Source organism: Perna viridis, chromosome 7, assembly GCF_037379345.1.
Source record: "Perna viridis isolate PV_CMFRI_1.1 ecotype Kerala chromosome 7, ASM3737934v1, whole genome shotgun sequence".
Classification (NCBI taxonomy): domain Eukaryota; kingdom Metazoa; phylum Mollusca; class Bivalvia; order Mytilida; family Mytilidae; genus Perna; species Perna viridis.
The window spans coordinates 46,261,339-46,274,133 of NC_142451.1; the positions used below are offsets into that span (position 1 = coordinate 46,261,339).

A 12,795-nucleotide genomic window follows, 5' to 3' on the forward strand; every position below is an offset into this window, starting at 1 on the left:
TGTAACAATGGCTTGTTGATTCGAATGTCACCACCATATATCCATCTATTCGCCTCAATCAATAATGACTACTAATAATGTTAACCTAAAAATATTATGAAATGTTAAATCTTCAGGATAAAGATACAAATTGTATCCCATATTGATTCATTAGTTAAATGACCATTTTACTGCTGTTGATGATTCATGTCAGCAAATGTTTTACCCTTAGTTGAGGCAAAAATCATTTTCTTACATTTTTTTTATTCTTCGAACGAACTTCTTCTATCTACAAAAAAAGAAGTAATTTGACATATAAATAGATATCAACACCCAGCAAATTTACAATGTTATCAAATAGCACTTAGGGTTTTGGAGTAAAATGAAAAAAAATATACCCTTATCCCGCCGTAAAATCGCCTAAAATGAAATACTTTTCAATGTGAAAATTCCTAGAGTATAAATGCTAAGGTAACAAAAATGCTTGTGTATTTGTTTTCTTTCGCAAAAAAAAAAAAACATAGAAATTTAAATTTTACAATATTAATGCACTGTAACACACAAAGCTTATCTTAACTCCAGAATATTTTTTAAATTAAAATAATGGGTGATGAAGAAATTTCGATATTCTGAAAATTCCCATTATTACGATCTAATAATACCAATCTAATGATCTATCAAATGATACCAAATTTGAAACGTTTGTCGAGCTATAACTTGTAGAGTCAATTTATGCGACTTTTTATGGGAAAATAAAAAATCCATTTTTTTATTTTTTTTTTAAATACATTTTTACCACGAAAATCGCCACAAGTCATCAACAGTACCCCAGAAGTATCAATTATGATAATACTAAGCCGAAAATAGTCATTCCTTTCGAAGCATAGATACCCTAGAGGTTTTGACATTGAAAAAATACGTCAATTTAAGCGATTTTACGGTGGGGTAGGGGTAATTTTGTTTTCATTTTACTCCATAAGCCTAAGTGTTATAGCAATTTTTTTGATACCATTGTAAAGGTGAGAAATTGATACCATATGTTATTTTTTTTTCATAAAAATTCCCAACGATGTTATAACTGTCAAATTTGCGATGCAAATTTTTGATCGTTCCCTCCGCGGGACTCGAACTCGTACCGCTATGATATCTATGGCAACACTGCCTCCACAAAGTCCAGCGCCCTAGACCACTCGGCGGTCGTTGGAAAATTTTCAGACCTTTCTATATATATAAACGACTAAATATGTTTAACATCACCAAAAGATAGTAAAATGTACATTGAATATTTTGGATAACTGATATCCTTCTTCAGCATAAAACTCATAAAGTTCAAGATCAAAACAGATTTAGAAGCTGAATTACGTGCGCTGTGGGTGATTGTACCTTCATCAAATGCACACATAAGCAAATGATAAGGAACCTGAATGAAAATAACTAATGGGGTCTTTTTATCAAAATTAAAAATAAAAATTAACTGTGGAAAATAATTTAAAAAGTCAAAATATAGTAATACGGCGTATTGATGTATAGCATGTAATGCTGTACCAGCCTTAGACTAAGACCTAAAAATAGATTATTTTTTCTCGTTTATTCCATCTGGAGAATTTGTTTGTAATTTGTTCATCCAAACGCTTTCCCGAGACACTCTTTTACATTTTGACCAGTTTTTATTATGTTCTATGATCGTAACAACAATGTTGTGGAGATCCTCTTGGGTGTGACCGGCGGATATAAGATGGCGACTTAGAGGGAGGTCTGGTTTGCATTTGTAGTCACTGCGATGACCATTCATACGCCTGTTGAAAAGTTGTTCTGTTTCGCCAACGTACTGCATACCACATAGGCACTGGAGAAGGTATATGGTGCAAATGTTTGGTCGTTCCCTCCGCGGGACTCGAACTCGTACCACATTTATGGCAACACCGCCTGCACAAAGTCCAGCGCCCTAGACCAATGGACTTTATGCAGGCGGTGTTGCCATAGATGTCACAGCGGTACGAGTTCGAGTCCCGCGGAGGGAACGACCAAAACTTTGCATCGCAAATTTGACAGTTCTAACATCGTTGGGAATTTTTCAGACCTTTCTATACGTTTACATATCTTTACATATCTTGCAAAGTTTAGGTCGTTCCCTCCGCGGGATTCGAACTTGTACCGCTGTGACATCTAAGGCAACACCAACTGCACAAAGTCCAGCGCCCTAAACCACTCGGCCTGCTAGACTATATACAAATATAGCTTTCGCTGGCCGGGTCATTCCTCCTCGTAGGATTAATCTAGGACTGTAACTAAGTACACGATATATGGTAGTACGGGACAGCTCATCTAGGATCAAATTAATGATGCATAACACAACAAATCAATATTATAAAAATGTCTCAGACTGTGACGACTCGCTACACTGCTCCATCGGATCACCTTGATACAGGGAAGATAATGTAAACGTATAGAAAGGTCTGAAAAATTCCCAACGATGTGAGAACTTTCAAATTTCCGATGCAAACTTTGCTCGTTCCCTCCGCGAGACTCGAACTCGTACTGCTGTGACATCTAGTGGTCTAGGGTGCTGGACTTTTTGCAGGCGGTATTGCCATATATGTCACGTTCGAGTTCGAGTCCCGCGGAGGGAACGAGCAAAAGTTTGCGACAAATTGATTTGTAAATGGGAGGTGAAAACCTGAAAAGTATATGAGTTTGGGATGCACAGAGGTTATCAAAGCCCACTTACTATTACATAGGATATGTGTGTTTCGTTAATTATTTTAAGAAACGGAACTACATTGAGTTGAATGTGATAAAGTTTTTCGTTTAATAATAGGTATGATATCTTTTGGATTGGTTTATTTTTTAACACTTCTCTGGGACAATTTCACTGGACAAATAATGATCTAATTGGTACGAACAGTCCTTGGAGTCCAAACGAGGAACCTAATTGCCTTCCTCCGGCCCCATGCGAAAGCTATTGTGCAGAAGGATGTCAGCAATACTGTATTCGTGTTGAAAATTCTGAACTATATTCAGAATGGTTGACAACTTATTGTTCTTGGAATTTGCATGTCATTTGTTTTAAAGGTAAGCCAGTTATGTATTAAAAAAATAAGTAGTATAAATTAATTTAACGTAAGCACTTCACTCAAACATTGGTTGTTTGGTCGGATATCGATTTGTGTTAATCTCATTACATGAAAATAAGCAAGAACCCATCCATTATTGAAAACCCTTTATTTTCTGAGCATAAAGAAAGAAGTTTATGCAAAAAAAACAGCTATATCAGATTATTATTTTGTATCTTTTTTGGAACCATTCGCCGAAAACAAGGCTTTATATTTTCCCTTATATAAATATGTAGTTACACTTTTAAGAGGGATTTAACTTAAAGCAATTCGAGAAGGTAAACCTAGGCTAAGTGATATAAATCATCGGTACGTTTGTATTAAGCACTTTGAATTATTCTCATGTAAGCATCAAAGTAATTTAGGCCGATGTCATTATGTTTCAATCGAATGCTTGACTTGATAGGTTTGGTAAAATTGAATATGATACAATCATATCAATGATTGCAAGAGTTATTTCCCTTACCCTAGGCCTACCGCCTTAATTCTTGGACTTTTTGTATACTAAGCAAGAAGTGCATATTTTAATAATCAATAGTTTTCTATGTAGGCCATAGAAATAATTCATAATTTGTTAATTAGGATCTACACTGTGGATAATTTCTCAAGTGATGTCTGTGTACATGTAACCTGAAATATTAAATCGCGGAAAACATTTGCTGGCATGAATCATCAACAGCAGTAAACTGGTCATTTGACAAATAAATCAATATGAGATATATTTTGTATCTTTATCCTAAAGATTGAACCTTTCACAATATTTTTTAGGATAACATTAATAGTAGGAATTGTTGATTGTGGTGATATCAATTCTGAATTTTACTATTCAAATTGAATGGAAAATGCATGACCGTTAGAAACTAAATAAAACAAAATCAAGGTCTTTTCTTAACTCAAAATATAGTTCGAAAATAGCTGTTGAATAGACATAAGAAACAAAGTTTAATTTATTTCTAATTCCTTCTATTACTTAATGTCCTTTACATTAAAATTGATATTTTTAAAACCAAAAAAAAAAAAAGATGTATAATGTAAAATAGAAGTGAAAAAATATCAATTCTTTAACAATAGTGTCTACAAATAATATACAATTACAAACATAGCGAGAATGGATATGGTGAATATTTCAGAGACAACAACCTCAAGGGATAAAAAATGTCAGCGAAAGGCCACCAATGGGTCTTCAGTGAATGACGATGTAATCTTCACATCACAGGGCAGGCTGCAGCTAGCCCCAAAACAACATTATTAACAAGTACATCGAAATGGTTGCCTCCGTATACACTTGCAACAGAAATTTAAACTGAAAGTGAAAACAAAACAACACATACAGAGGCCTGAAATTCCCGACTTGGGACAAGCGCAGAAGAAAATGGAGGTGTTGTTGTAATTTGGTGTCATCACAACCTTTACCTCTTAAATATGGCTACTGTGAAAAAAATATTGCATAATTAAAGACACCTAACAATAAGAAACTGGTTATACGTTTCACAAATGCACAAAAAGGACTACTAGCAGTTAATTGACATATCAGCTCCAGACCAGTTTAACCTCCTCCTTTTACAAAACGTAAGGCCCTCATTGTATGTAAAATCATCAATCCTAATTATTCCCATGCGTGAGTAAAAGTGTTAATAATTATGACATAATCTATAGGTTTGTTTTATGATATATACATTTGATATATCAAATAAACAAAGCATAAGAACGGCATTCTGTGTACAACAATATCCTTCCTAGTTGGTAGTTTTTTTTAACTGAAATTTCTATGTTACATGCAAAGGATTTTAACAAATTATTTTGTCTTTTTCAAAGTTTAATTTATGAAATGCAACTCTTTTGATTTTAGTTACTTTATGTTCTTTGTTGTGTATGTCTGTTTTCCATGTCTGGTCTTTGTCCCTGGATTACATTATTTTGATAACCACTATAACCTTGGTTCCTTTGATTACTCTTTTACCTACACTTAGAAATTGATGGTAAAGGAAAACTATTGACCAAACTTTACGACAAACGTGATGACTTTTCTTTTAGAATTGTCAACTTTCCTTTCATCTGTGGCAACATCCCTTCGGCTCCTGCGTATGGAGTGTTCATATCACAATTCATACGTTATGCCAGGGCTTAACAAATAGCTTCTGGAACAGGGTTATGTTGCTACAAGATTGAAGTCATCACTACAGAAGTTTTATGGTCGTCGTCATGAACTCGTGGATCGTTATGATGTATCCATCAGCACCATAAAACTGATTTATTCAACGGGTCATAGTTTTCCTTTCCACGTTTGTCTACCCCGGACTTGACTTTTTATGTGCAACTTGGCGGGTGTTTCTAGACAAGCAGAGGACGCTTACCCTACCGGTGCACCTGGTCCATGCTCCCAGTTTTTAGTGGAGTCCGAGTTGCTCATTTACTTTTGTTACTTTGTATGTATGATTTTAGTTACTTTATGTTCTTTGTTGTGTATGTCTGTTTTCCATGCCTGGTCTTTGTCCCTGGAATACATTCTTTTGATTCTCGCTATACCCTTGGTTCCTTTGATTCCTCTTTAACACACTAAATAAATTGTTTACCCGAAAGATTACATTTTTCTTTGAAAAATTATAAACACGAAATGGTTGTTTGCATCATTTCATTTAATTTTGCAAACAAAACACACTTTATACTAGAGTGCTAAACATAAGGATATTATGAAAAATATATTAAAGTTTATTATTGAAAAAAAGGATAATGTTTTAAACTTTGTGCAACTATTATCTTCTCAAAATGTCAAGGAACTTAATGATTTAGGCAAATATTTATATCTTGCTGATATTTTTAGAATTTTATCATTCTCATTTGATCACTAGTGTGTGTAAATATGTATTGTTTAATATGAATTATTGAGTGTTATCATGACATTAAAAATAACTTTAATTCCGTTGAATATTTTTGTAAGCCGGACAGCCTACCACAGTACATACTATACAAACCTCGACAACTGAGCAACAATTTCCACTTTCGACTGAACGTCTGCTAACCAGTAAACCAGAAAAACCAATTTCAACACCTGAACAACAGCGCATGACAACGAAACGACATGTGATAGGTACAACTGAGCAAGAGATCACACCTACAACGAAACAAAAAACAAGCAATACAACTACAGAAGAAGTGGTGAACGTGTCAACTAAACGACGGACCACCACTACAATGAAACGACAGTATACCACTTCAATAGATAACCAAGAAATAATAACCACTGAAAGTAATTGCAGTAATTTCTATATACAGCTAAAATTTGCATTCTAATACGACATGTTTTATAATTAGTATTGTAACATATAAAAAAGAGACTAATAGGATAATTAATTGAAAGGAGTGAATAACTAAAATATGATTACGAGTCCCAAAAGACGCATATATTTATCAAGTGTGCGGAACTTGTTCCACACACGAGTTAAATCTTACTGCATTGTTGGCATGAGTGATCATATTTTGGTTATTCACGATAACCAATTGATTATTTTAATTATTAAATAGATTTCCTCGATTTTTCTTTGCTATTTTCAACATACATTTCAAAGTTTGTGGACGGTGGATTGATTTCAAAGTTTTGACGTTTTGGCGGGAGAAAATCCGAGAGTGAAATTACCGAATTTATTTCACAGTGTGAATTATCGAAATTTGTTTCACTGGGAACATTCGATAAAACCCTGCTATCTATATAATAATGTCTGTGTAGAAATTAGGTGGATCATTTAATGAAATTGAAGCTCAGAGTAATTTCTTTTAAGAGTAATTCTTTCCGATGTAATGAGAAACTGGCCGTTTTTGTACCAAAAATGGAAGACTCAGAATATATTTTCAAAGTTCCTTAACATATCAACTAAACTATGAACAGATCACAGAATTATTTCCGTTTATTTTCAAATTTCTTCTTTTTACTTTCTATGTACTTAATTTCGTTCTTACTGTTGCAGTAAATTAAAAACAAATTAAAAACCAACATCACTTCTTTTGAAAGTATAGTTGTGATTTATAATGGATATTTTTTTAAACAATATTTTGTATTTTCAATCCACTTCCTGAGTATTCAATCGACACATACTTATTGTTTTCCAACACGACGTAATTTATGTGAGTCAAAACCAAGGAAACCGCTCTTTATACGTACATAATATCAGTTTACTTATCCAAGCTAACATTGTCTGTATATCCCAATATATTTATTGCATACAGTTTTACTGCTCTTCTTATTACCGTCCAATAGAGTGTACCATTGCTCTTGTGGACCGGAAAAAAAGAAATCATAAATAGCAGTTATAAATAAAATCCACTTTTTACTATTCTTGCTTAAAAACTCATCTCTTACAGACATTCTAAAGCTTGCATGCTATCCAGAGTGGTATTAAAATGGCATATACTGTTCATATGACAAAATACTGATTTATTTGATGTCGACTGCAATAGTCGTAGTATGGAAACACTACGTGTCAAATGTTAAAGAACCTTTGGGCAAATGCTCATAAGGTTTAAATTCCAACAGTCGTTATTCATTGAAAAAATGCCATGTCAAAAGTTTCGTGTCTTAACGATATTGATTATATTGCAGCTCAAACATTTCTTTTCATTGTCTAATTATACGTACATATTTGTATTTGCAAGGTACACAAAGCTCAGAAACAACTACTGAGACTTCTGGAGATGGCATTGAAAACGGAATGAGAGCATATGTGTTTTGTCCAAAAACAGCTACATCTCTATGTGACTGTGAAATAATTAAAAATATATCCTCTTCACAAGTTAACTCCGGGTCTGATTATTTGTACATCATTGACAAGAAGAAAACAACTGCCTACATTCGAAAAAGACGTTCGGCGTATGATGGAAGGTTTTCTGCAAAATGCTTGGGATACACTGGATCGGTTGTCATAATTGCCGTTCTGCTTTTAGTTGTTTGTTCAGATGTTCAGTGGTGCTCCGCACAAAAGACAAATAAGAAACCGACAAAAATGTGACAGATAAAATCTTTAGATTGGGATTATGTCTGATGCTTTATCCAGAAACAAGTACTTGAACAGCTGCTTCATTAAAAAATTTTCATGCCTGTTTTAATTTAAGAAAAGGGTACTAATGAAATTATTAGAATTGTATTGTGATATACAAATACAATATAGGTACCAAAATATTTTTTTATCGTATATCGGTGTACTTTCATTTTCGCGAAGTTTAAGTTTAAACTATCTCCGCTCGGTAGATACAAAAGCGAAACATTTTCTGGGTCACAGAACTCTACATTTACCTTGGTTCCCTTGATTACTTGTTGCTAATCTTTTTTTTTCTTTCTTTCTGTTTTTGAGTGTTCGTATTTCAAAGCTTATGTTTTTTGTGCTGTCTTTTCTTTTATATCTTTTATACCTTGCTGTATATATATATATATATATATATAATCAGTAAATGGTCTGTGAAGTTGTGTTCACAGACCATTTATTTTCAATTTACTTTCATAGACACTTTATTTAAAGGCACTGAAGTTATATATAGTCTTAACAAATCTGCCAACCAGCATGACTTTCTTCAGTGCCTTCAGTAAACTGAGTGTCTGTGAAAGAAAATTGAAAGTAAATGGTCTGTGAACACAACTTCACAGACCATTTACTGATATATATATGACGTGACGACTCTATTTGCTACACTGCTCCATCGGATCAAATTGATACAGGGAAAATAACGTAAACGTATAGAAAGGTCTGAAAAATTCCCAACGATGTTAGAACTGTCAAATTTGCGATGCAAATTTTTGGTCGTTCCCTCCGCGGGACTCGAACTCGTACTGCTGTGACATCTATGGCAACACTGCCTGCACAAAGTCCAGCGCCCTAGACCACTCGGCCAGCTAGGCTATATAAAAATATAGCTTTCGCTATATATATATATATATATATATATATATATATATATATATATATATATATATATGAATACATGTATAACAAGAGTAACAAGTGAAGAAAAATAAATAACAAAGATGCATGGCTACTTACAAATACTGTAATCTGGTCAGGTTAACGAATTCATCAGTGCTAACATTAAAGATATTGTTGTTCTGTAATCTCCTGTTTAATAAAATCAGACATATATATATATATATATATATATATATATATATTATTCTTTTTAACGATGCATTGCCATAATATAATTTCTTGGAGTATGTCTTAAGTATATAATCCATTATTTTTACCCCAATCGATCATGAGGCTAGCTTTTTTCTTCAGTTGTTTCAAAATGCATTCTGTGGTATCACACGTAACAAAACCAAAACATTTTAAACGCGCATTCACAGCACAGTAACACCTGTTTTAAAAATTCTATTTATCCACCATTGTTGTCCAAATAGGCGTTTTAACATTGTAAATTATGGTTTTTCAAGCAGCAAATTCTCTGCGGGTTAGGGGTACATATTTTGTATTTAACATTATAAAACGTAAACGCAACCTTGTTGTTACCATTAGAAAGAGTAATCAAGGGATAAGAAAACTGACACATTTTGGGTACATGATATCAATATAATATGATTTACTTTGTTTCGTTAAACCTGATTTGCCTTATCGAGGCATAAAATGTATTAAAATATATGAATCCTTTCATTTTTATTAAGGGTACCTGAACTAAATTGTTGATGAGTGAAAGGGGTGCATCGGGGTATATTAACCCACGTACTACTGCTTATGTTTAAACATGACTCCTATTCGGTTTTAAATATTGAAGAATAATTAAGGGTTATCATTTCAATATAATATATTTTGAAGATAGATAATTGTGTACTGTGGACTTGTTTTTTTTTTTTTTTCATCCGCAGTAACTTGTTTTGACAACATTGCACTTGTAATGTTTAGTTTTGTTGTATGTAGTTTTTCATTTAATGATGTAAAAATATTAAAGAAGTTATTTTTTCATAATTGTAGTTGTGTTGAAACTTTGCAATATTTATATATTTATAAAGTCTCAAGTTTACTTGTTTTTTTTAATTAAACTTTGTAGATTCATACAAATTCTTGACTAATTACTGACTTGTTACAGAAATTAAATGTTTACAGGTTATTACATAAATTCCAAATTAGAAATATTAAGCAATTAAAGAAATACCTTATCTTATAGCACTGAGTATAACAATGATTTTAAGTGAGAAAATGTAAATAACGAAAACTACTACATATGAATGTATGAAATGTACCTTTGTGACATGAAAACATATTTGTAGAAGATTGCTTTTCTACAAATACCCGCCGAGTTGCTCATGAAAAGTCCGAGGTAGACGAAAGTCTATTATAGAATAGTAAGTTAAACAAACGCAAAAGTGTTGAAACGAACTTTTTCTGAAATTAAAGTGATTTCATCATCAAGTTAAAAAGAAATCTTAGATATGCTGATAGTGCAAACGAAGAGAATTTCTTGGACAAGACAACACCATAGACATTGCAGTTACAATCACACACGCAAAAATATGAAACAGTATACGTATAATAATATTTTAAAAGTACACACGGACAATTAAACAGCACAAGTCCTACATAAAACGGAAATGAATTTGAGAAGGGAAAACACTACCTACTTGTTGTGTTGTTCGTAGCTATTGAAGTTAAAAGGTTGGTGATCATATTCCAATTTGACATATCATATTGGTCAGTCACGTCTTTGTTTCGACCGTAGAACGTAAGATGAGACAAATTTGAACTATGCGCAACACATCATTTTCATATGTTCTAATGGCAGTAACTTTTTCTAGGAGAGCAAACAATGTCTGCTTGTTCCCTTTACTTATAGACTTGAATATGCGTAACCTTTACTGTCAAGTTAAGAATTAAATATGCTTTTCAAATTTCATTGGATCCCCTTTAATACAACCGATTATTTGTTATATTAAAAGCTTATATTATATCTAGACACTTCATGTCTGCCGTTCAGGTCATGACCCAAAAACCTTTGAAATGATGGTTTAAGGAAGATAATACCTAATATTTACCGCTTATGTTTTCCTACATTTTCTCAGTGTTAACCTAGAAAGAGTAATCAAGGGAGCCAAGGTTATAGCGAGAATCAAAAGAATGTAATCCAGGGACAAAGACCAGACATGGAAAACAGACATACACAACAAAGAACATAAAGTAACTAAAATCATACATACAAAATAACAAAAGCAAATGAGCAACTCGGTCATCACTAAAACTGGGAGCATGGACCAGGCGCATTGGTAGGCTAAGCGTCCTCTGTTTTTCTAGAAAAAGCAGCCGAGTTGTTCATAAAAAGTCAAGTCCGGGGTAGACGAAAGAGGAAAGGAAAACTATGACACGGTCAATAAATCAGTTTTCATGGTGCAGATTGATACACCATAACGATCCACGAGTTCATGATGACGACCATAAAACTTTTGTAGTGATGACTTAAATTTTGTAGCAATATAACCCTGCATCAGAGGCTTATTTTTAGAATTCCAGTGCGATACAAAACGTCTGCGTAGTCTCGGCAAGCTCTGGTATAATGTATGAGTTGTGATATGAACACTCCATACGCAGGTGCTGATGGGATGTTGCCTCTGATGAATTTAACATACTACATTTTTTTTAATTTTATATAGATTCCCTACTTCGGAAACTATTAGAAAAAGTGGTCTATTTTTCATGGTCCAACATTTTAAAATTATGGAGTTCTGATTGTCCAACAACAGAAATTCTGATTGTCCTTCTTTCATTGTTGTTAATTAAACAAAGTATGATCATCATTATAATTTGAGGGTAGCAAGGGGTTTCTATTGTAAATAAATAAATAATAAATTCATATTTATATAGATTAAATGTAAAACTATTTCTTAAAATAGATGGAAGATAATTTTAATTTGAAATACATATTTATTTTTTATAATATTGTTTTGGATATTTTAATCTAAAGCAAACAATAATATCAAAACAAATCATACTTTTAAAAGAAAATATTTGATATATATATATATATATTTTAAATATCCAGTATTTTTAATGCTTTAGGAATCAAATACTATATGAATTAATAATGATTTTGATTTGAGTATAAATTCCAGCAATGCAAATTATTTAATAAAATCATAATTAAAATGTAATATATGAAGTGTACTTTTGTAATGAGTTCTTGCACTTCAAACTAATTGCTTAATAATATGCTTCATTCAACAAAAATGACAAATGATTTACATGTATAATTTCATATTTATTTAATGAAACTAAAACATTTGAATATTACATGTATAAAAAATAAGTCGCCTTTCACAAGCTTAGGGCTGCTGAAGGCCTACTTTTTGATACCTGGACCCGTACGGGGCAATACAGGAACAACAAACCAAAAGAATAATCGAGATAATCAGCAATAAGCTATAAAGCATCAGCTAAAAATACTGATGCAACAAATTAAAACAATAAAAACCAAGACAGAGAACAAACTAACTTCACAAACCTAAATCAACACTAGTATATTTTTTTCTTTCAATGAACACTCCTTATAGAACCTCAAAACTATCTTTGTCAAAACATTTCTAATTAACCAACATGTATATTCCTTATCAGAACATTCCTAATTGTCCAACATTTTTTTTACCTTTTTTACCAGTAATTTTCAAAAGTTGGACAATCGGGAAGACACCATTTTTTTTAAACATTTATATATTGAACTCTTGCTCGACATTCTTTCA

At 32.6% G+C, this 12,795-nt stretch overlaps 1 protein-coding gene across 1 annotated transcript; it reads left to right on the plus strand.

Moving 5' to 3' along the window:
• The first annotated feature begins 5,665 nt into the window (after positions 1-5,665).
• On the plus strand, positions 5,666-8,482 carry LOC148612957 (uncharacterized). The gene is made up of 2 exons (XM_088590566.1): positions 5,666-6,339; positions 7,740-8,482. The coding sequence occupies exons 1-2, from the start codon at positions 6,156-6,158 to the stop codon at positions 8,090-8,092; spliced, it is 537 nt and encodes a 178-aa protein (XP_088446692.1). The 5' UTR covers positions 5,666-6,155; the 3' UTR covers positions 8,093-8,482.
• The last annotated feature ends 4,313 nt before the right edge of the window (positions 8,483-12,795 follow it).